This window comes from Dipteris shenzhenensis, chromosome 8 (genome assembly GCF_047967505.1).
Source record: "Dipteris shenzhenensis isolate YYH24624 ecotype China chromosome 8, Dip_SZ_1.0, whole genome shotgun sequence".
NCBI lineage: Eukaryota > Viridiplantae > Streptophyta > Polypodiopsida > Gleicheniales > Dipteridaceae > Dipteris > Dipteris shenzhenensis.
Window position 1 is genome coordinate 56,577,523 of NC_141603.1, and position 25,309 is coordinate 56,602,831.

General features: G+C 43.3%; 2 protein-coding genes across 5 annotated transcripts in view; one reads left to right on the forward strand and one right to left on the reverse strand.

Annotated features, from left to right (window-relative positions):
* Positions 1-14,989, reverse strand: part of MDAR4 (monodehydroascorbate reductase 4) — a 38,601-nt gene extending 23,612 nt beyond the window's left edge. Inside the window, exons 1-7 of one of the 4 annotated variants that reach the window (XM_087378069.1) lie at positions 14,901-14,989; positions 14,306-14,488; positions 14,142-14,193; positions 12,074-12,154; positions 3,380-3,498; positions 2,878-3,097; positions 2,463-2,581 (exon numbers count right to left, since the gene is read on the reverse strand). In XM_087378069.1, coding sequence (XP_087234195.1) covers positions 2,463-2,581; positions 2,878-3,097; positions 3,380-3,498; positions 12,074-12,154; positions 14,142-14,193; positions 14,306-14,425 — 711 coding nt within the window. In that variant the 5' untranslated portion in view covers positions 14,426-14,488; positions 14,901-14,989. The other 3 variants (XM_087378071.1, XM_087378070.1, XM_087378073.1) reach the window with 3 other exon arrangements.
* An 8,777-nt stretch (positions 14,990-23,766) lies between these two features.
* LOC147899718 (protein CER1-like 2) lies at positions 23,767-24,740 on the forward strand. The gene is made up of 2 exons (XM_087377783.1): positions 23,767-24,062; positions 24,179-24,740. The coding sequence occupies exons 1-2, from the start codon at positions 23,767-23,769 to the stop codon at positions 24,738-24,740; spliced, it is 858 nt and encodes a 285-aa protein (XP_087233909.1).
* Positions 24,741-25,309: the final 569 nt, after the last annotated feature.

The window sequence follows — 25,309 nt, forward strand, 5'->3', positions numbered from 1 at the left end:
AGCACAGGACCATGAGGGGCTACGGACTGAGCATTTCGCACATGGGCAGGAGGTCGTAACTCCGATCCTAGCATAGATGTTCAATCATGTTGTATGCCATGACTTCCCACTTGCTTGGAGCACTACCACCATTGTAGATCTCACCCACACCTCAGACACCCTTGCCGCCGTGGTACAGGAGGCCGCTATCAAATCTTTTCCCATGACCCGATCTGCACATGCCCCAGTTGGAAAGATGCCTCAAAATCCTTGGTATGATGACGAGTGCAAAGAGATGAGAGCCAGCCTCACATGTCAGCGAGCCCTAAGCCATTTGACGTTACCTAAGGCACAACAGATCTCACGACGATTGACACGTCGTAAGAGGCGGGCTTTCGTCACGCATAGGATGGATGAGGTGATCAAATCTTTTCGGGGGGAGATCCTACCATTGCATGAGGGCTTATATCGGAGGGGAAGTCACCTATTCCCATCATAAATCCAGGGGTCTGGCACACATATGCATGCTCTCTAAGATGTCTCGATGCAGGCCCCACCGGACATGTCTTCTACGCCCAGGCCCGCTACTTGTCATTTGTTCACTGCACACAATGTAGGGGCTGCACTCCGTCGGCTTAGAGCACAGGACCATGAGGGGCTACGGACTGAGCATTTCGCACATGGGCAGGAGGTCTTAACTCCAATCCTAGCACAGATGTTGAATCATGTTGTATGCCATGACTTCCCACTTGCTTGGAGCACTACCACCATTCTACCAATACACAAAGCACGCGACCCCATGTACATTGGGAACTACCATACTCTTGGCCACACTTAGGCCAAGAGTTATGGATCAGTATTGAGAGAGAGATCAACAATCACATAGAGGACAGTGGACAGAGGGCTTTAGGGTAGGCAAGTTTTTGAAGACAGCACTCCATCCTAGACCACATATTCACCTTGAGGGCTATCATTGAGGAGGCGAGGGCGAGACACCAGAAAGTCTATGCTTGCTTTGTCAACTTCCGGAAGGTCCTCCACAGCGCGAGACAGCCCGGCGGACACAGATCCAAAATATCTTCACAGCACACCGGGGAGCTACCACGGTTCCGGGATTCGGCTTCTGAGTCTCTCAGACTTCAGCTTATGCTTGAGCTTACATTAGAGTTTTATTTGAGCTTTTGAGCTCCGTAGATTAGTACAGCACTCAGCAAAGGGGTCCTAGCATGCCCTTTGCTTCAGCCCTGTGGCTTGTATGAGTTATATTTTTTGGTGTACTTTCCCATAGACCCGCGAGGCCCTCTGTGGATGTTAATATATCTTTCTTTCTTTCTTTCTTTCTCTGACGAGGTGACTTTCCATAAACCAAGGGCATATGCCTTGACCAGACACTAAAATCTCTACATTTGAGACACCACTTCAACAGCTAGAGGAGCTCCGTTGTGTGCCATCCATGAATTCTGAGTTCAGGTGTAAACTGAAATAAGTACTAAGAGAGCCAAAATATCCTTGTAGAGTAATTTTAAGAAATAGAGGGACATAAAGAAGGGAGACACATCATGCCTGGTTCCATGTCTCTAACTTATAAACAACAAGTCCTAAGGGGATAAAAGACTTGGTGACGTCCTATATGTGCCAACCTCAAGTGTAAGGCTTGCATTGTGAAGGGGCAAGTTAAACAATCTGCCCTAAAAATTATCCTAAGCTGCTGGACAGCATGCTCAGCCTATTGCCTCGAGGGAGAATATTGCATTGGTATTCAGGGACGAGCCTGCCGCCATTAGACCCCCTCTTCGAGGCGAGCAAACAAAAAATCCCAACTGAAATCAAGAAGCAAGAAAGTGAGGCAGGGTGGGAAAGGGAAACAGTTGCCTAAAGGACAAAGGAAAAGAGCGGCCTGAAGGGAAGGGACGCAGGCAGGGCGGCGAGCATACACAGAATGGGTTGAGGGCCACCCATGGGTGGCAGAAATGAGCTCATAATTGAGCAAAACACAGTGTTGGAATAAAAGGACGGCCCATGAGGGGGATAAACAAAGCCCACCAGGATAGGGGCTACACACAGACACGCAGGGGAAGAAAAACACAAGTGAGCAGAAGGATGCCCATGAGGTGGTTAAGATTGGCCTGCAAGAGGTCTGTGCCTGCACCCCCCTTCCCCTTCTGAAGAGCAGAGGACAAACGCCCAAGAGGGGATAGAAATGCACGGCAAGGGAGATGGATGTGAGGGCTGGTGAGGATGCATCGACCACACTGGTGACTGGATCACAAAGAAAACTGTTGCTTTAAATATTGTGAAGTCATCTTACCAAATAAAATAAAATAAAATACACCTCCAAAAATGACAGAAGGCACGAACATACGAGTGCTTTAGGACAAATAATCAATTTTCTTTCAGCCTCTGAAAATGACCAAAGGCATGGACATCACTACTGATTGAGAAACCATAATCAATGTAGCAAAGTTGGAAGAAGCTTTGCACACCTTTCCCTCACTATTACTCTCAAAAGAGGCCATTACAGTGCCTTTAATGAATTTTACTCCCTTTTTCTTGTAGTAATCCTCGTAAAAAGCTGCAATCTCTGGTGTGAAAAGGCGAGCCACTGTAAAAACAACCCAAATGGAGCAACAGGATCACACACTGCCTACAATATTCAAACACCTAAAACTTCTGAAAAGTTTGCTCTTCTCCAGCATAAGCAGAATAATTTATCTGCTCAGCAATGCTCCGAAGCACAAACCCATATGCAACAATAAATGAAGTACACATCACATCACATCACATTTCAAGATTTATGTATTTGGTCTCTGCAACGATGGAAATGACTCATTCACTGGTCCTAATGGTTAGCTCATAAGGCAAGCTGCTTGCAGAATAAAGGCAAATTGTGAGTCTTACTGCAATGTGGCTCAGGAAACACCATTGTAACATGGATCTTGTTTGTAACCAAGGCAGCAGCACATTCCATACCAATATAGCCACCCCCAATTACAACTGCCATTCCACCTCGACAAGATGCCATCACTTCAATAAGCTTATTAGCATCATTGATATCACGTAAGTAACAGATATTTTTAGCATCTGCTCCTGTCACACCAAACTCTTCAAGTTTTAACACCTGAAACCACAATATGAACCGAGCATCAGGAAAAAATAGCAAAAACCAGAGTTTTAAATTTTTTTGAAACTCTCACGAACAGGAATTGTACTCACAAATACATTAGAGTTTCAGGTCTGAAACCAGTCAAACATGGGCTTGCAAGTTCTCAGTGACTTCTACAAAAAATTATCATGCATTTATAATTTCTTTCCCCTCCTAGGCAATACAAAAGTAGAGAGAAGTCCTGTAGTAGCATTTCTGGGAATTTTTGGTGCAAGAGGGGGGTGCATCCAGACATACTCGAGCACCTGTGGCTATGATAAGTGTCCTGTACGTGATTGTTTCTCCCGCGGCAGTCAACAATGTTTTTCTTCTCACATCAACAACCTTGACACGAGTGCCAAGCACAAGCTCAATCCCTGCATAAATGAATTTGATTATTAGCCTCCCCCAAGAAGACTTCAAGAACTCTCTTTTTAATAATTACAGCTCTGTAGATCAATCCCTCATCCAATAGAAAGTAACCACCATGAAAAAATAGGGAACTTTACGATAAAATAGACATCAAATACTCAACAATACATCAAAATAACTGTTAAAAGGAATCTTTAAATGAGACTGAAATAGGATCTTGCAATGATCTAAAAGATCAAACTTTCCATCCACTTAGCAAAAACCCAAGCAGGCCATGCCCTTCGACGCTCTCCTTATGCGCACAATATAAAGGGCTAAGTTAGTAATGATATACTAGGGTATAATTGGGCTGAAGATAGTGGAGAGGTGCTGAAACCTATCCATTCAAACCTATTCAACATTCGTGCCCTTAGGGATGGAAGACAAACAGTAAGCTATGCAAAATCTTTTGGGCGGATAGCATGCCTTCCAGTCAAGGATTCTGTAATCCATGGATGGCATACTCAAAAAGATCGTAGACACTCAGTCTACTTCTCCTTTTGCCATGATGATGGACAGTTCAATGTCTACAAGAAGGCTGAAACCAGCCTCAAGGCCAATAAGAGGGTGGTATAACAACTAACCAGCCAAATAGCCTTCACACTAAAATATTCGGCAAATATTTCATACACAGATTGGGGGAGCTATGTGCTCCTGCTCAAATACAAGGACACCGGTTGGCCCCAAACCCTTGGCGCCCCTTTCGGTATTTCTTTATTAATTGAAGAGTTCAGCACGAGAGATCAAACAATAAATTGAATCCCACTTGCATTCAATACTCTTCCTACTCTGAGTAGGCATTAGTATCCCAAACATTAGCCCTGTTGGGCTCTACTCTCGCACCCCAATGGCAAAGGGCATCCATTTCTGCTCAAACACTGCATAAAACTTGGAATTGTCACTAGCAGCCCATTCAGGGTCACACAACTCCCCTCTCTGCCACAGGTGTCCACAGCTTCACTGAAACACCCAAGCAATGGGTGAGAGCATAACCGATCTACCCACAATGCTCAGAAGCAAGAACTTGAAATGCAAGCATTCACGGTGATCTACTCTGCCAACTAGGCTTCTCCAAAACAAGACTTGTGTGTCCTCTTCACCAGCCGCTCAGCTAAGCTCATTCATGAGCTAATGCAAACCATTCATGAACTCAATGGGTGCCTTGCCAAGCTAAAAGTCTTCTCACTCAGCCACTTTGGCAGCAGCCTGTTCCAAATGCAATGAATGAGTGTTGTACAGCCCGTACAACCTTGCAATATCTTGCAGCCCATGGTCCTCCAGCAACCTGTACTGCAACAGGGAATCTCTTCCATACAGCCCGTACAATGATAGCTCGCTCCTTCGGTACAGCCCGTACCAAAGACAATAACTCACAACGTACAGACTGTCCATACAGTCCGTACGGCTGTACGGCAATCTGAATCCCCCGTGTGCCAGTTTGTACCCATAGCTTGATTCCGTATGACGGCCGTACTACGAGTGGCGGAGCTCTTGGCACCGTTTTCTTTACCCCGTGGATCATTTTTCCTCTCCAAAGCTCTCACACCATCCACCACGCCGGTCAGCCAGCCCCACGTTCTGCCAAGGTAATCCTTTCCAAATTGATCTGCATGGGCATGCCACGTGGCAGCCCACGTTTTGATTTGCCACCCAAGCCTTTAATTTGCCCCTAGGCCCTTTGGGGTCAAACCAATGACCGACTTCAAAACTCAATTACCCCTTGCCCCTTCTAGTGGGACCAAACCAATGGGCAACTTAAGTCCTAAGGGTAATTTGCCCCCTCTTTGGACCTCATCCCCAATTCACCCCCAAGGCATTCATCCCTAGCGGGGAATCTTACACACCCACATCCCGTGGCCTTGTTAGAAATCAACCAACAGAGGGTACGCAAACGGAACACTGATAGAATAGCCCAGGAGCTCACACAGTGTGGTGCGGGGTGTGGAATCACAAACTTCTTAAACTTATGTGCATAGATGTGCAGACTCATCAATAGACAATGAACTAGCTAGATATAGAAGACACCAAAATAATATATTTCCATTCAAAGCTATGGACACAATACAAAAGAGATAGATCCAGAGTCCCACCAATGGTGTGGTCCTCTGATCTTACCACAAGGTACTTCTCCTATCTGCCGGCTATCTCTAGACTCGAGCTCGCGTGCTCCACCTCGAGCGTAAGTAGACTTTCCATCCAGAGATCCAAACACCTTGCTGCCCTAGAAGACAGCCAAGGTCCAGGCCTAGATGAACTCTGTCTGCAGCAACTCCTAGTCTCCTCTGCCTCCCGGATGTAGGCTTGAGGGTGTGGGTATAGCTGCTCCTGCTGTTCCTCTGATGGCTGAGCTGTTGGATGAATTATGAGGCCCAAGTCTCCTTTTATAGGCCCAAGGCCTGGTCAAAATAGCCGACTGGTCAGCCCTATTTTGGCTGACTCGGTCTGGCTGAAAATCGACCTGGTTGGCTGCCCCTACCAGCCCAACCAAGGCCCTATATAAGGGTCTTTACTACGCCCTTTGCAGCCTTTGTTCCAGGCCTTGAGCATCAGGCAATGCTCCAGACCTATGCTCTCCATTTTTTATTTCCAAACGTTTGGCAACCTTTGAAAACGTTTCAAAAAATAAAAAACGTGTTTCATTGCAACTATGATCCAAAGTAAGCCATCTGTCCCTCACCAGATCATTCAGGCTGACTTTGGGTCATCCCCATTATAGCTAGATGCTGCATTTCAGGTCATCACGTATCTATACCGAATCAGGGAGTATGGGGATTACACTTCTGGGCACAACAGGCTACCATGGTTAGCATTGTCCTCCTGTATGGCTCTCTCAGCAGGAGGGGACTAGAGATGCTCGTATGCACACATAGAGAGATGGTTTGAGCGACTAGAGCTTCACATGGATAGACTCCCTCCCTTCCAATATAGTATGGACGCTCCGTTCTCTCCGCTCCTGTCACATGAGGTCAACCAAGTCATCCACAAGAATCTCTTACAGCTACATCCTGGACCTGGCTGGGACCGAGCGAGCTTCCAGTGAAGCTCAGCTTCTACAGGGATCATTGCTTGCATATCATAGAGGAGGGGTTCATTGACCCGCCAGGATACACGCAAATCCACTTACCCCCCTCACTGAGGATCTCTATTCGGCAGTTGCGGGTCTCTTCACATAGACTTCATATCGAGAGCGGTAGAGGAGAGGGCCTATCCAAGGAGAGGCGCATATGCACATTGTGTGACATACATGAGGTTGAGACGGAGGAGCATTTCATCTTCAGATGTCCTATTTACTATGAGATCCAACGGCGTTTCTACTACCTCTTCAGAGATAGCTCTCGGATTTTGTCCCGGTTCCTCTCCTATCCAGACCAGAGATGCTTGGCGGCTTTCATCCATGAGGCAGTTAGGCACCACGAGAGGCTACTTCGATCACGAAGACTCATATGAGCATACCTCGTCCTTGGCAAATCCCTCTCAGAGCCCCATCACTAGTTCTTCCTGCCAGATCACATGAACCCCACGGGATGAGACCTCGACATGATCGTGACCTAGAGTCAGTGACTCAACAGCTCAGACAGAGCATTGGCATGCTAATTACACTTGGGGATATCCCCTCCCTGAGCCCGGCCAACAGGGGTTACTGTAGCCCTTGTTAGGCGCAGAGTTATGACCAAGAGACGTCACAGGGCCGCACTCATGAGTGGACGACAACACTCTATCGCCACGTTCATGCCTCCATGTTGGAGATATCATAGCCAAAGAGTGGTGATGTGATGTGTTAGTGTGAAGTACTAGGTGATCTAGTACTAGTCTATGTGTGTGAGTCATGTATGAGTGCCATGTGTCATCATGGGACTTATCCCATATGCACTAGGTGCTAGTGTGTGTGTGAGTAGCCTATATAAGGCTTGTACTTCACTTGTCTTGTCACACTTGATGAATGAATGAAAGCCTTTTGTCATGTCTTCATTTGAGCATCATTTCCTCACACCCTAGACAAGAGGGAAGAGTATGCTGACACCACTGATGCTCTTATTAAGAATGTTTGCAGGCTGAACTGGAGTGAAATGAAACAGGCTTTACTCTCAGCTGCACATACAGTCCTGGGACAGAAAAAGATCAAGAGAGTAAGCACAAAGGGTTTACCACAAAACAAATGGTTTGATGGTGATTGCATAAAAGTCAGGCTGAAAATTAAACAGATGCCAAATGACTTGCAACGTAAAGAGGCTGAAAAGCACTTCCATGCACTTACTCGGAGAAAAAAGAGGAAATATCAGTTAGACAAAGAGTGGCAAGATGCCATTGATTTTGCTAAGAACCCGAGAGGAACATGGAGACAAACTAAAGGGAGATCAAAAGAAATCATGGGAGACTTCACAGATGAGGAAATGCTCCAATATGCCAAGCAACTTTACACCCATCCACATGCCTTACCTATATTCACAGACATAGCTCACTACAATAGCCCACATATTTTCTCTTTGGACGATGTGAATGAGGGCTTGAAGAAAATGGCCAATGGAAAAGCAGATGATACATTGCATATAAAGGCTGAGCTACTAAAATGGACAGGGGACTACACACGAATATGCCTAGTCTCTTTGCTTAATGATGCAATTGCCAATGGCTCCCCCCCAGAGTGGCAAGAAAATTGGATAAAACCAATATATAAAGGTGGAGATCGTAACCAGCTTTCCAATTATAGAACCATCATGGTGGGATCCACCATGGCCAAGCTCTTTGGCACAATCATTGAGACAGAACTTAGTATATGGGCAGAACTAAATGGTAAGAGGGCCATCGGACAAGCTGGTTTTCGAAGAAACCATAGCATTGTGGATCACTTGGTCACACTACGGGTTCTAATGGAAGAGAGCCGGTTGCAAGGAAAGCCTCTCTATTGTTGCTTCATAGATTTCAAGAAGGCATTTGACACAGTGCCTAGAAACAAGTTGGGGGAAAGAATGGACCAATTAAGAGTGCCAAACCACTTAAAAACAGCAGTTTTCAGATTATATGAGAGGGTAACTTGCCAACTCAAAGGCAGAAACGGATTGTCAAATACATTCCACAGTAATATGGGGGTTAAACAGGGTTGCCCTTTGTCACCAACATTATTTGGACTATGTATTGACAGATTGGAGGAGTTGGTCAAAGAAATGATGCAAGAGCAGCAGCTAGAGGGCCCTGAAATATGTGCATACACCGTACTACTGTTGTTATATGCAGATGATGTTGTCTTTTTCTCATACACAGCAGAAAGTATGCAGAGGATGATGCCCATTCTACACAAGTTCTGTGCAGAGAGTGGACTCATGGTAAATGCCACCAAAACTAAAATGATGATAGTAAAAACAAAGCAGCCCGCAAACACCCCAAGTATTATGTTCAATGAGCAGGAAATTGAGAGGGTAAACACATTCAAATACTTGGGAATAGATGTGCCAGCAAATCATAGATGGAATGATTGTGTCCATAGAAGGATAGATGCTGGGTGGGGAAAGTATTATCATTTTGAAAATGACTGCAGAAATAGTGACACTAAGAGATGGAGCATCAAACGGATTCTATTTGATGCATATGTGGTGCAAACAGTGCTATATGCAGTAGAAGTATGGGGAGGAAGCATCTCAGCATCAAAATGGAATGATATTGAAAAAATACAGAAATCATTTCTAAGACGGCATCTAGGAGTCAAAATTACTACACCGTACTCAATCATGCTTATTGAGACTGGTACAAGGCCCATTGAACTGAGAGCACTACGAAGGGTTTTCAAATATGTGAAGAAGGTCAAGAACATGGGGTGGCAGAGATTACCAATGAAAGCATGGGAAGCAAGTAAAAGGCCTCAAAAGACAAACAAAAGCAAGATGTTATCATCTGGTTGGTGGCAAGACATTCAAAGATGGTTCCAAAGATGGGGAGTAACATCCTACCTTGAGATGTCATCCGGGGAAATGGATGAGAAGGCATTTCATAAAGCTTTGTTGGGAATATTGCAACAAAAATGGCAATCAGCTGAGAAAAGGGCTAAGTATGAGTACTATTGTACACATATCAATCCCATTTATTGGGACACCTACTCCAAGGAGGAAGATAATGCACAAAAGTACATAACTATACCCATACCTGCAAATGCAAGAAGAAGTATTGCACTCATCCGCACCCGATCACACACTTTGGAGGTAGAGAAAGGTGCTTGGGGAGATGTCTCAAGGGAACAAAGATTTTGCAAGTTATGTGACCAAGAACAAGTAGAGACAGAGGCACATGTCCTCCTTACATGCCCACGATATGCATGCATAAGGAGGGACTTTAACAACATTACAAAGGAACACGACACCCTCGCAAGCTTGCTTTCACATACCCATATAGCCACTCTGGGCAATTTTATTGCCAAGATTCTTCAATATCGGGAATGTTGTATTACTCAATGTATTTCAGAATAGTTGTTTTCCTACCCCTTCCATAAAAGAAGGGAGACACTTGTATTGTGATTTTCATGGGTCCCATGGGTCGGTTTCTCGGCCCCCAGAGGACGGTAATACATTCTTCTTCTTCTTCTTCTTCTCTCTTCATTTCCTCACACCCTAACCTTCTCTCTCTCTCTCTCTCTCTCTCTCTCTCTCTCTCTCTCCCTCCCCACACCATGTTTCTAACATGGTATCAGAGTAGGTCAGTCCTGCCCTAGACCGCCCTGCCACGTCATCATCTTCTCCAACAAACCCTAAACCGTAACTCTGCTCAGCCGCCTCTCCTATGCAGCCTGTTCATTTCTGTCTCTAGCTGCCTCCTTCTCCAGAGCTTGCTGCCTCCATAACCGGCTCCAATAGTGTCATTCCCGGGCTATTTCGAGTGCTCTAGGCGCCTTTTATCTACTGTCCGTACCCTGGTCTACAAGCGCCCACAGGTGTGGTTCCTTGAAGTCATTTTGAAGCTCTTCATCGCCGAACCTAAAGTTCCTACGCTGCTGCAGCAGAGCCAACCACCTGTGAGCATTTTTGGCAGCACTTCGAGGCCTTTGAAGGCAATTTCGACCCACTTCTGCACTGCTGCTGCATAGCCGCCTTCAACAGAGCTGTTTCAGAGGTTTTCAACACCAAGAACAGCTCCCTATTGCTGCTGCTGTGTAGTCGATCACTTGACAGCTTTCTCTGCAGCATTTCGAGTCATTTGAAGGCATTTTTGAGCAGTTTCTTGGCTTCCAGATCACCTACAACAGCCGTTTCTTATTAAGGTGGCCTGCTACAGCATTTGCAGCTGTCTTGCTGAACCGCTTTACAAATTTTGAGGCCTATCTTTGTATTTAGAGCATCACCAGCCACCTATATCTGCCCTCTTGCATACGTGAAGGCTCCTATTGCGTTTTGGAGTCCTAGACCAGCCACCATACTTGCTGGTTCTTCAGCTGGTGCTGCGAGTTTGTTACCTCATTTTGCACACATGGAGCCTCGCCCTCGTGGTGAAGATCAATCCACACAAGTCTCAGCTTGGGATGAGAAGAATGACAAGGCAATGGCGCTTATTGGTTTGAGGCTGGCTAACAGTCTACTTCATCATCTTGACCTCCATAGTTCAGCCAGGGAGACATTGGACAAGCTCAAGAATATTTTCGGCACATCTATTGGACATGAGGAGCAAGCTCTATCTGCTATGTTACATGATCTATCCCTCTCTGAGGTGTTAGATGATGATCAGTGATGCTATGTGTGTTTGTGTTGAGTCAAATAAATATTCTCAGCCTTGAATTGTCCCTCTAAATTGATGCCCCCAAAAATGAATGTATTGTCTTGTACTTTGGTTGATGGTATTGACCACCCAGTTCAGAGTAAGGGGGGATGACGAGTGATGGTTTGCCCTTGCCGGTCGCAAGCTGACTGAGAAGTCACTATCACACGGGAGGTGTTGGATAGTTGGACTTGCTCTTTGCAGTATTGCGGTGGAGGGGGGATCGGTCTACTCTTGCATGTTGGGTCTCACACTCTTTGCTCTGAAGGGGGGTATTGGAGATATCATAGCCAAAGAGTGTGGTGATGTGATGCCTTAGTGTGAAGTACTAGGTGATCTAGTACTAGTCTATGTGTGTGAGTCATGTATGAGTGCCTCACAGCTCGTTTGTACCAAGATTTTCATTGTCTCATAGACCCATCGGTCTTGCGAAGACTTTAATAAACTTTCTCTCTCTCTCTCTCTCTCTCTCTCTCTCTCTCTCTTTGGAACTATATGATGTCCTAAAACAACCCTGGCAAAACATCTCGGATATACCCCATCCCACCACCTCCACTCTTTTCACCACCTTCTGGCCAAAGGATTCAAGTAAGAAGCTCTAAAATAGAAAAATCAAGGATCGTGAGGGCCTCGAAGCAGAACTCCTAACACATGGTTGGAAAATACTTGCACCGTCATGTAGAGCTATATATATATATATATCTATTTACATGACTAAGAATATTTCAACATAAGACTAAGAATCATAAATAGAAAAAAGTACACCTTATATTCCAGAATTCTTGCAAAACTTGGGTTCTCATTTACCATGATCTTTATACCACTTGGATGTCAACCTTTCAGCTCCTACACCAATGCAAGTATGGAAAGAAGGTAAACAAGCGGCACCTGCCAAGTTCAAATAACAGTCATTTCTTAAATCATGGTAATCAAGACAGCATCTACAATCACTACGCATGTGCAATAATGAAGTAAAACCTTACACCAATGCAAGTACAAAAAAGTAAACAAGCAGCACCTGCCAAGCTTCAAATCATAACCATTTATAAATAATGGTAATCAAGATAGCACCACTCACATGTTAGCTGCTATTAATGATAGAAACATGGCAGTTCCAACTTACAAAATGTGCAAGCTAAACTTCCTACCGCAAAAAAACTGTGCAAGTTATCTCCTTGGTCTAAAAGGCAAAATCCATCCACACTAATCGTCAACATAAAGCTCATTATAGCAAACAAAATGCCAAAGACAGATTTCAGCTGCCAAAAAAATTTGATAATAGTTACCGTTAGTGTCGGAAAAGTCAGTAATGAATTATGGATTTAGTTCATTAATCCACCCTTGAAGTAATTGAATGCTTATGGTTGTTAAAAGGTTCGCAGAATAGGGCCTGGATAGACTATGCCATGACTTTATGTCATTGGCGAGTACAGATTTTTAAAGGGGCACATGAGGTAGCTTATCCCCACTCCAAGAAGGCCACACCGGCATGCAAAGACTGGTAGATTTGTGGAAGCATTTTATAGGCTCATAAGTCTATCTAAACCAGGTTGGGTCTGTCGACAGACTGATTCAGTCCGTGAAATGGCAGTTACAAACCAGTCTGTGAAATGACATTTATACGAGAGTTGATGGCTATAAAGGAGCCTCATTCTTCCAGTTTCACCTAGTGCAGCACTTCAGCCATCGCCCCTCCCAAGCATCCCATGCCACTATAGCCTCTCCATATCCAATGCTTATGTAGGAGTAATCAGCCATCAGCCATAACCAGATTCAGCCATGAGCAGCAAACTCTAGCCTCTACATTTGGATCCAGCCTCTCCATTGAGGCATCAGATGTTGTATTCAACTCTCTTCATTCAGAGAAGACTTCAGTTGTAATCAGCGGCTCATTGATGGACTTTCGTGCATTCAACAAGCTTACGGTCAAGGGTCACTTTCTTCTGCCCAAGGTCTCGACAACATCTAGTAAAGACTCTTATCCAAGATAATCTAAAGAGTTGATACCATTTGATTTCGATCGACAAAGCACATAATCACAAGTCAAGCATCTGCGCAAAGAAGGCCCAAAATGAGTTTGTGGTGATGCCCTTTTGATTCACTTGAGCATCAACCACATTTTAACAGAATGATATTGCAGGTTTCCAAAAGAGACCCTACTCAGCATAAGCATCATCGCAAAGAGGTCCTGCAGCTTCTCAAGAACAATTACTTACACATCAATGCAAAGAAGTCCTGATTTTCCCTAGAGGGGGTTCACTAACTTGGGCACATCATCAATCCTCTACTGCCAAGCTGGACCTACAAAGGTCAACAACATCGTTGAGTTAGGATGAGTACCGCCTGAGACAGACTTTAGTGTTGAAAAACTCATGCAAGCTCTTGCTACAGCAAAATCTTGCTTCAATTAGAAGTTGAAATGTCACCTTCAGACGAATGGTCTACAGTCAGGTTTATCACCTCTCTTGGGTCAAAGAAGCATTAGACTACTCAAGCATGCCGTTTCTACGACACAACCTTGCTTCAGTTAGAGGCTAAAGTTTGTACCCGTGAAAGAGCCTCACCATGACCTACCCTTTTCACAAAGAACTTAGACGCATGGTTTGTTCTCAGGTAAGAAAAGACTCGTAGTTCCTTGAAATTACTGCCATTATGTTTCTTGAACTCAATGTCTGTCTTCAATGTGATCCAGAGATTATAACTGGAAAAGAAGTCTAAGGTCTTAGACTTGAAAAAAGTTACAAGAAATGAAAGAGACACTCATTATCCAATGTTCCGCTGCCAATTTTCATTACCGGCAGGGCAGCAACCACCAAGTACACAATTGTCTATTCTCTCTCAAAAGGTATAGTTTGTAACAAGATTAATGCTTCACCTTCTGGAAGCAGACAGCCCTTGCTCAAAGCTGGGCGTTCATAAGGAGCCACCTGCAAAACAAAATTTTGCAAATTGATTCGCGCTCGACACTTCTAGAGCGCAAATGCACAAGACGGGACTGTGAAAGAATGCGAGTGTTCAACGACCAGAGAAGGTGCGTACTGCTTCTTCAGAGATAATACAAAGGTCACCGTGATTGATCCCGTGTTTTACAAATTCCAAAGCTGCATATCCGGCACTAACACCTCCGCCCAAAATCACAATTTTGAATGCTCTCCCCATCCTTGTGTGTCAGCTTGATAAAGACGTCCGATAAAGATCAATGCTGTAACCCGCCTTGCATTCCTACAATTGCCAGAAAGTATTAGCTCGTAAGGTAAATAAAAAGCATGGCTCGAGCCATGATCACAGTCTTAAAAACCTTCTAGATTCAGCCTCGACGTAGTACTTCCTTACATTTGAGCAGGAGTAGAACAAGTGTAACTTAGCCCAATCACAAAAAAATGTTTTTGTAGACAATAAAAGCCTCAATTTTCTCTTTTGGAAAACAGACACCGGTCACTATACCCTACCCCCTCTGGGGCAGGCCAAAAAGGATTTCTATCCCAAAAGATGAGATGTAAACAGAGTAATAAGAAGATGATCGGTAAGGCATATACAGCAGAACAAGCTCATTATTCAAAACCGGCAATCCGACAACAAGCGAAAGGACAAGAAGATGCGGCAAAAAGAATGGTTAGGAAGAGGAGAAAAGTACAAGCAAAAACGAAAACGCAGAGCAATTTGGAGCTAGAAAATGGATGGTGAAGGAAAGGAGTTGTGGGAAGGAATGAAATTGTGAATGTGCCAAATCGGATAGGGCCACCGCTTTCCCCCCGGATTTTCAGCCACATCACCCCTCCATTTCACACCACTAGGCCATCTCTTGGCCAAGCTACAAAGAAACATGCAATCCCATCCGCTCAGATTGTATCATACAGGCTCGGCTCCATCACACTCGTCCGAACGCATCTGAAACCGGGCGTTAGTACCAATGGCTCCTAGGTCTCTACAAGTTCGTAACTCAACATGTATAACGCATAATCAAGCACGAGTTGCATCACCTGTCTACGACGGGTTAGAGACCCGCTCCGTTGGGTCTTAAGGTATGATCTTAAAATGTCAATAAACAACAATTCAAGTTTCATGTAACCTAATTTACTCAACAAATGCAATTCAATTTATTAGGGGAGCTCTATGTAGTATGTAGATCTATTATATCTTTTTGAATTTGTTGTCTTTGCGCTATACTCAACAAGCACAATTCAACTTCTTAAGGGAGCTCTATGTGGATCTATTGGATCTTTTTGTATATGGCTTTGGAGGCTTTAAGAATTGCTTTTGTATCATTATGTTCTTTTGGACATCATTATGATGAGGACTCTCTCTCTCTCTCTCTCTCTCTCTCTCTCTCTCTATATATATATATATATATATATTCGTTTCTCTCTCATAGCATACACACACGTGAGCATGTGTGCACATATGTGATACACAAATGTTTGTATATGTGCATATACACACATATATACATATGCATATAGCAAGTCCCCCCCCTCAGCCCCTCGAAACACACACACATAGATATATATATATATAGGGGAGAGAGAGAGAGAGAGAGAGAGAGAGAGAGAGAGAGAAGCTCCTTTTGGCACATGCATTGATTGGTTCTTAAATCGTTGATCAATCACCTTGCATACTTGGATTGGGATTTAGAGATTGACAGGTTTAGCATAAGCCCCTAGCGATAGCTCGAGCATAACACCCCAGTGGCAGCCAAGGATGATTTTTTCATGTTAGTTTCGTTAAGAAGCGAAACGTTTAAATTGATGTCAAAAGTTTGTATGCCCTAATAAAAATAAATGTTTGAAACATTCGCCAGGATTTGAAACTTTTATGTAAACATTTTGAAGTTTCGCTAGGATTTACATATTTTACTTCAAATTTCAAAAGAAAGTATACAAAATTATACTATACACTATCAATATAGTGAAACTCAAAAAATAGCTGGATAAACTTTTGCCAATATTTTATATTAATATATAAATATACCTTTGGAAAAAATATCCATGGTGACAACTCTCACATAGTGTTGTCATGAGTAGACACTCTCATCGGTACACGCGTCAGCCTCTAGCACAGAGCACCAAACCACCTCTAGCAAGGAGTTATCCACATCACATAGTTGATGATACACCAATCATGACTCTGGATGAGATCCGTGAGTGGAAAGAGAGGCTACTTCTACCATTCATTGCCACACGGTATGTACCAATATATGATGCTGACTCGATCATTGGTCTTGAGAGATTAAACAAAAATGTTCCACATGTTAGCATGGATCAACCTTCACATTTTGATCATGCATATTTGACGGTAAGCCCTTAGCATGAGACTCTCCCATTGTAGCCCCATCGTTCACAGCTACCCTTGACGTCTAAGAAAGCCTCAGGGTTGGGATGATAGGCTCCCGACTATCGTCGATCACTTGCAATCCTCCCCCAAGTCTTTCCCTAGGACCATAGAGTAGTATAGCTACTCTATAGATAGCTATAATATTATAAATGGTCCCTTCTCTCCCTCCCCCTTTTGCATGTCCCTTTCTCTTTGATGCCCCTTTCATTATTGGTCCCTCTCCCCCCTCTCCAATCTCAAGTAGCTTCCTCTTTAATGCCCCTACCCTCCATTATTCTTCAATTGAAACTCCTCCCCTCCACCTTTATCCCTTAGTTTAATCCTTGCTTTGCCCTCTTCCTTTTCACCCCTCTTCTTTTCTCCACAAGTAATTAATATTTTCAATGTGAGGGGGGACATACTTTAGCTCGCCCGATGATGGACTTCAATTAGGGCACCCTAGACTCCTCCTAAACCTTGCAACCCTCTCTGAACCTTGGAACTCCTAGATAGCTCTTTCAACCATGTTCCCTTCAGAACCCTACAACCCCCTTCTAAGCCCTCCCGTGGAGGCAAAAGCCTCCATCCATTGTTGTGATCAAGCCCTATTTCTCACCCATGCATGCATGAGATCTGCTTTCCATGCATTAACCTACACCTCTCATCGAAATACGACTTGAGGACCTATGCTACACTTGTGAACTCCTATACTACAACAAGCATCGACACAATGAAGATCCATACCCTTAGATCTCTCCTTCTCTGCTCTCCTCTTCTCCTACCTCAACACCTCCTCCTAGACTTTGTTTTTAATCCTTGTTTCCATAGGATCAACACGTCATTCAAAAATTTGAATGACTTCTGTTTATTGGCAACTTCACATGAATTCTCTTCTTGTGATTGTTTCACAATTTATTCATATTTATCCTCACATTATAATGTTGTTCCTCTTTCTCTCTTCATAATATTGTTTTATTCATAAGTTCTAATTTTGTCACATAACTTGCATTCGTTTGGGTGGCCAAGTGTATGGACATCTACAATAATTGTGCTATTCTTGCATTATAACCACATGATGCCCATGGTTTCTTTTTGAAGGCATTGATACTTCAATGCCCTACATTACAACTATGCTGACCTCATTGTTTCCCAACAAACACATTGAAGGATCCATGCCATGGAATATAGCAATGCCAACACACACACACACACTTCCTAACCTTTCATCCTTTTGTATATACAATTGCTTCTGTGTCTTCCCCCGTTCCAACTTGGCCCCCCCCCTCCCTTTTTGTCAGTCCTTATTCTCCCCTACTTCCCTCATTTATCCCAATTTTTGATCTTTTTCCTTTATTAGTTTTCTTGTTTAGTATCCCAATTTTCCTTATTCCTTCCTTATATTTTCGATTTATTTTTTTCTTATGTCATTTCTTCTAATTGTCTTATTTTCATTTACTTAGACCTTTTTTTAAACTCCCATTATTAGGTTTTACTCTACTCTTATTTGCCAAAATTTTCCCTTTAAATGCTATACTAACCCCCTACCCTCCCTGCCTTAATTTTTTCCTAACCTTGTTTCCTAGTTTGCCTTAGTCCTTGGTTAAGTTTTTAATTTATTTCTTTTGCTTAAATAAACTCCTCGTGCCACGTGTTAAGCTGTCCTGCCCTCTGGCTCCTGCGGTCTTGCACTGTATGCACTGCATGAAACTTTGGCGCCCGTGACCCTCGATTTCAGCAACCCGTAATCAAAACCGATTTGACTTCCCGCGAATGGCAGATGTCTCGGTTTGCAAACTTCGCTCCACCCCTTGATCTTCTCGACTACATAAATCTCTACCTATTTAAACCACCATCTACTAAGCATACCCCCTCACACACAATGCAATCCTTCCCTCCCTACTCTCTCACCATCCACATTCTACCCCATACTCACTTTATCTATTGCAATCACGCGTCGCCTTCGACTGTTTGCTGCAACACTGTTGCTGCCTTCGACTATTGCTGCAACACTACTATCTCCTTCAAGCTACTGCCTTTCTTCTCATGCCACCACGTGTGAGCGTCTACATCGTGTACTCCTTCTAGCCCTCTTCCCCTCTCGGGTCCCGATTAGCATGCCCCAACATGGACTCATAGGTTCCAGTCCACTGCCTACCCTTCTTCCTTTATTATTGCATTTTACTTACCCCCCCCCCTCCCTCCCTGTCTTCCATCTCTTTACATATGATCTTTCTTTTTCTTTAACAATAGTTTCTTTACACGTGCCCTTAGTTTCTTTTTTACTAACAAACCCCCCCCCCCCCCCCCCGCTTTTTCTTGCCTTTCTCTCATAATTTGGCCCCCTCCCCCTCTAATTCAAATCTCCCCCTTCCTTTCTTTTAAACTCAAATTGTCAAACTTAACCACTTATCCCACCCTCTCCTATTTTTCAATTAAAATTTAAAAAAATCCCTCTTTCCCTTCCTTACTTCTAATCCTTTACCCTCCATGTAAAATGCAAATTTTTACTCACCTCCCGCCATTCTTTGATCTCTCTGCTTCATCTAGTTCTCCTTTAAAACCTACCCTTTAAAATAACCCCCTTCTCTCCCTATATATATTGCTTTCCTTTCCCTCCCCTCTCTACATATTTAGCTCCCTTCCCCCTTCTCTAGTCCCTTCTCTTTTTATAGTCTTTTTCTTTTTCCTCCCTCTATCCCCCCCCTGCTCTATTATTTTACCGTTAAAAATTTTCCCTATGGTATCTCTCTATATCGTCCCCTTCCCTTTCAAAATTTCCCCCATGATGCCCCTCATTTAAAATTCCATCCCTCCACGTTGTTTTCCTTTGATTATTTAATTTTTGTTCTATCACACCTTCCCTTCCCCTCCATATGTACCTTAAGTTGTTTCACTCCACCACTTTCACGATAAGTTAGTTCACCCCACTCTGCATTCTAAAAATCCCTCTCTTTACAACACATAATCATACACTGTGCTGTTTAAGTCTGTGGATAAACTTCTATTTTATTGTGACTCCGATAACAAGGGAGGTGTATTTATGACACCTGTCTCCCCTACCTAATTTAAGCTGGTTCTTACCATGTTTTCTTGTTGAATGGTGGCAGGTATGCATATTCTCCTCTTCAATAAAAGAGTTGCTTGTCAGAACTTCACCAGCTTTAATTTTTTGCAAAAAAATATTTTTTTTTGCTAAAACATTATTGGCACTTCTTATTAAAAAACTCTTACATGCTTTTATACAATTTCGTAGGTGTTTTACCTACTCACTCAAACACTTCCTTAATTTTATAATGTTCTCTTTCTACTCTTTTTCCTAACTCTTTTGTCTTTTAACTATGCAAAAGGGGTTGTTGTCTTGTCTACCACACACACACACACACACACACACACACACTTTATGGGGATCTCTTGTGTCTTGGGGCATCTCAAATCTATAGTTACGAAAGAGAGACCCCTCTAGGCCTAAGCAGATATAGAGGGTAGGGATTGGGTTGAGGGTTCAAGAGAATTTGGCTTTGATACCATGTGAAAATAGAGAGAAGATACTATAAAAATTTGCATGTGATACAGAATGGAGAAAAGATATGAATGTACTACGAAAAAGTGCCTTACATGTAGTAAGGATACAATCAATTATTCAGTTATAAAAAGTTGGTATATGCATGCACATGTAGACTAACCCTAACACTACTTATGTAAATGAAACTAGCTTCTATGGAGTTAATCTTCATCACGGAGTCCTAGACCCACACACACACCCCTTTCTAGAAGCATTTACAATAGTGTTAATCTTCATCATTGTGTCCCAGACCCACACAACACTTCCAATGAACAACATCGGGAAGTGACTTAGAAAGGGAATTTGTTAATATCTCCTCCAATGAAATGTATTCGAGTATGACTAGGCCTTGAGACAAATGATGCTTTTGTTAGATATCAATGCTCCACTCTCGTGTAACTACGCGGGAACCACCAGCTAACTCTACTTGTAAGCCCCCCATATCAGGAGAAGGCATTTGAGTAGCTCGGTTATTCGGTAGGTCCTGGTTTGGACACTAGATGGGGGCCATGTGTGGCCTGATGGCTGGACAGCTTCAGATAGAGTTGGCACACTACCAACTAGGCTACATGCAAGTGCGGGCAGGCATCCCATGACTGACCGCACTGAGGGTAGACCGAGCATTTCCTAGGGTAGTCCACTCTCAGGCTGCGGGGCCCATTTGGAGCCCTAGATGATTTCGGATGGCTCTGGGCCGAATGGACACCAAAGGTGAGTTACTCTATTTTGCACCATGATTCTAATGTGTGGTCGGTGGCCTATTTCGAGACTGACCTCTAGTCGGCCATTTTGGGCCGATTGGATCGGTCTCCCAATTGGGTCTAATCGACTATGACTAGTGGCTATATAAGAGCAAGCCCGTGAAGCCCATATTCATCACTGACTACAGCAACCCTAATCCCTTAGCATCCAGCCTCCGTCCTCTACTGTTTCCAGCATGCCATTGAAGCTTCTCACACAGGAGCGCACGGCTGGGAGGCAGCGCCATCTATTGTATCAGTTTTACAGTAATCAAATATTTGATTCTCCATACTATCTTCTTTTCTCTCTTGCATACGAGATCCTGTTATCTGTTGAGCACAGAAGTTGTATTGTTTTCTTATAGTTTATGTAGTGGTACTTGAGGTCTATATGTTTCATGCAATCATTTTGTGCCTCATTCTTTGCAATGGCTATGCTCAACTAATTGTCATAGTGCAAGGTAAAAGGAACCTATAGAGGAAAACCTAATTTTTTGAGTATGCCTCTTACCCATATGCCACCATCATTTGTAGTTGATACATAAATATTCTACTTCAACCCATCAACCTTGCAATCATAGTCTATTTCTTATTGTAATGACTACTGGTTCATTGACTTTTGAGATTTTGAGTCACTCCATTCGACCAATGTGGGCATACGTAGGTAACACCAAGGGCCTGTGGGTATTGAGGGTATTGGAAGAGCCATTTTACTGAAAACCAAGGTGACAGCCTAGGGTTTTGCATGTGCATCAATCCCTGGCAAGTCGAGTATTTCGAATGTGGATGGGTGCATGTGGCGATGAAAAACTAGATACACCCCATTTATTATCACCAGTGTTGTCATAGTGCTTTATTTGAATACCAAGGATGTACTCAATAGGACCTATATTTACCATTTCAAATTCCAAGGAATTCAAGAAAATCATGAAGCCAATTATACCACACACGACAGGTCTACTTGAGCGCATAGACACTCGAGGAGACAGAGGATTGCTTGAGTCCACAGATACTCTTCAAGAGGTGATAAAACTTTATTTTTGCACTAGGAACGTTGTAGCTAGGGGGATGGACCATTAGAAATTGTTCTTTTTTGGGAGGAAATCCATTGAGAAAATATATATTCACATCCATTTTCGTGAAGTTGAAGTCCTTGCGAGGTTGCAAGAGCTATGATGACACATATGCTTTGCAACTTCATACCGGCACATAGGTTTTAGTGCAGTTGATTCTGTAAATTTGCTTAGCACACCAAGGTGCCATCTGTATGATATATCTTCTTAACTAGCCACTTAGAGTTGTCTAGATGTTGTAATTCAAGGGTTGACATGAGTGTCCAAGTAATTTAACTAATAGGAAACAAAGCAATTTAAACCACCGGGTTGGTTTAAGACAATTACATGAAGTTCGAGCCAGCCCGATGTAGAAACTAAACACTCCAAGCTCAATCATAGACAACAACCAGGCTGATTTAGGACAATCACATAACTGGTGCAAAATATGTTGCTGCTAGTTTTTGTTCAACCATGCTGATTTAGGACAAAGCGAAGGTAGACCCTAGTTTGTAACACGTGGAGGCACAAAGGATCCAAATGGAGCTTCTGTGTTGCTCTCAATTTGGCATTGGCGGAATCAGCTACTATTTGGGGAGGCCATGGTAAAATCAGGGATTTCTGGTTGGTTGATGAGTGCTACTAAATGTATGCTGGCAGATATGTGCAAGATTTGGGGTAGCTCATCAGAGAGTGGTTCTGTTCAGGTATTGTGTAAGTGTCTTCTTGGGCTCTAAGGGTGCTTTAAAAGTGTAGGTGACAGGTGGTTACCCAATTAACTGGCCATCCTTGTATTGGTCTTTTTTCTTTTGTCTGACCAACCTTGGAATGAAAGCTGGCCTTTTGTTTTTAATTTCAAAAAAAACTTTGCTATACCGATCAATGCTTTTGCACGACCATCAAGGTTTTTTGTAGCACACTATAAATGCATGACTCTCAATGATAAGAATCCCATTCACGAATTTATAGCACTTGCATTTTGAATTAAGGAGACACCTTCCTCTTTTCTTATATCAAAACTCAACATAATGTAGCATCACCATGGTTTTACTTCATCGTGTCTCTCTCCATATTATGTTTTCATGAATTAGACACCCTAACAAGAAATTGAGTTCTTTATTGAATTCTTATCCAAAATTGATTATTTATGACACTCCTTAGACATGTTGAAACTATTTCAATTCCTTGGCAAGCTCATGACAAGCTCATGACACCTCCTTACACATGTTGAAACTATTGCAATTCCTTGGCAAGGTCATGCGAGCCTATGCCGTGGGAAGATCAGTACGTCATCATTACCAGTGTCATCATCATTTGTTTGCAGAAATCCCAAGGAAGGAGAAATCGTGAAGCCAACCATGTTTCATGTGCTCCTTGCTTCGTGTAGGGGTAGCTTGTCCAAATTTAGAGAGATCTGCATGTTCTGCGAGGTAGAATGTTCTTGGAATCGGTGTGTTCCGCACGACAGAACCTCTCGGATCCCTCCCATTTTGAGACGCTCATTCCTTATCCGTGTGCAGCTACTTCACTCCGCATCGACGCTGCCTTCTTACTTTACATTCAGCACCGTTTTTGATTCCCCAACGCTCTATTCGCCTCAGATTTAGAACTTCTACGACAAGTGTACGCTTTAAATTCTGGACTGCTCATGCTTGTTATAAATTGAGATGGTTGCGCTTGTCTCGTCCCTGGTTTGTGTGATTTCAAATATTTCAATTCCTACCGTATATTAGACACGCTGCAAAAAATGTTGAATCGACGAAACTATACGGTACTAATTTAATATCAAACTCCTCTTCTTCAGGTTAACCAGATTGATTCTCGCTGAGCTTCCACATGGATCCTCAAAATGCTACTGCCTTAACGAGATTTCTGCAATTTGGGAATGTCGGGCCTACAACGAATCTACTGCTTTGCCTTGTTGCGGGGGTCCTGGGTGGGCTTATGTTTGGTGCCTTGCATGTGACCATGGAGCATACCTGGTATAATCTTCTATGTTTTCTCGAGGCCAAAAACGTTATCCGAAGGTTGGCACCATCCATAATGGTCACAAGGGTCAAGGTCACGAAGGAAGACTTGTTGTCAGTTTCTATCGCGCCCATGCCGTTGGCTGCCTTTCTGTTCGCTGGCAGGTGAGTCTGTGTGTGTGTGTCTCGTTCTTGCGTGTTCTAATATTCTAATAGACAGCTCTCTTAAGAGTCTTGTCTCACCGTCTGCTTTATTACATCTCGAACTGTTCTGCTCGCAGGGAAAGATATATACAAAACTGCCATTTTTCTGTGCATGTTATCGGAGGTTTGAAGTTTACATGGATCCTAATGGCCCTACACGATGCTTACTTCTGGACGGTCCATACAAATTTACATAAATTCAAGCCGCTGTATAGGCGTATACATCAACTCCATCACTCGACTAGTGGGGATGTCACGGTTTTCAGTACAGCCTATGGGGACATCCTTGATATCGCCGTGTCTTTCACACCGTTTTACGGTTTAGTCATGCTATGGATGTACTATTCAAGCGAATGGAATCCTTTTCATCTAGTTCTGGCTACGTGGGCTGTGAATAATGTGAACATGATGGGACACTGTGGTTATGGCTTACCTATTTGGGTGTTAGTTCCTGCGTCTCTAGGAGTGCTCCTTACGCCTCTCGCTCAAAGACCAATTCATCATTACATTCATCATTTGGACCCAAGATGCAACAGATCTCTCTACTTCACATGGTGCGACAGGCTCGGTGGTACATACAAGGATCGGCACCCCAAAATCCCTGATATAGATTTGGAACGGATCAGCTCAGTGAGCTGATGCAGTCCGAGCGAGCATGGCCGGACTTGGAAAGCTCAATTTGACTACTTGAAAGTTTGAGGCTCCACTTAAACCAGTCAATTCAATCAATCTCGTTTAGTCTTTCATGACGACGTCGGCGTTGCTAGATGGACACCAAACAAAGCGGGTCAGGGATCATGAGTACTGCATGTAAAGGTTCTGTTGAATGTTTCTGTCTGCGGAGGTGGCTGGCGTTGCCTTGCTGCTAGAAAACAAGGCCTGCTAGATGTACAGCTGTCAGATTTGTTGAGTTCTGAATCCTTGATACGTTATGCGCTAGATGTTAAGATTCCTAGTTTTGAATGAACAGAATTCTTAAGTGCTAGCTGCTTGGATTGTGTAATGTAACCATTGCAAAGAAAACAAGCAAAATTGTTGGGACTTCAAGCGTTAGCATGCTCCGTGGAAAGATGAGGTTTGGCAATAAATATCTTTTACCAAAAGCCAACAAATACGTCCGTGTAAAAGTTCATTAGAACTTACAAATACGTAATTAACCCATTTTAAAATTTTAACGCTCATTGACTAGTGCCTCATCCTCGTGGATC

Excerpts from the sequence above, each read along its gene's own strand:
- LOC147899718 (XM_087377783.1), top strand. The coding sequence starts at position 23,767 with ATGGATCCTCAAAATGCTACTGCCTTAACGAGATTTCTGCAATTTGGG. Across the intron at positions 24,063-24,178 it reads GCCTTTCTGTTCGCTGGCAG|GGAAAGATATATACAAAACT; the intron begins GTGAGTCTGTGT and ends TTCTGCTCGCAG.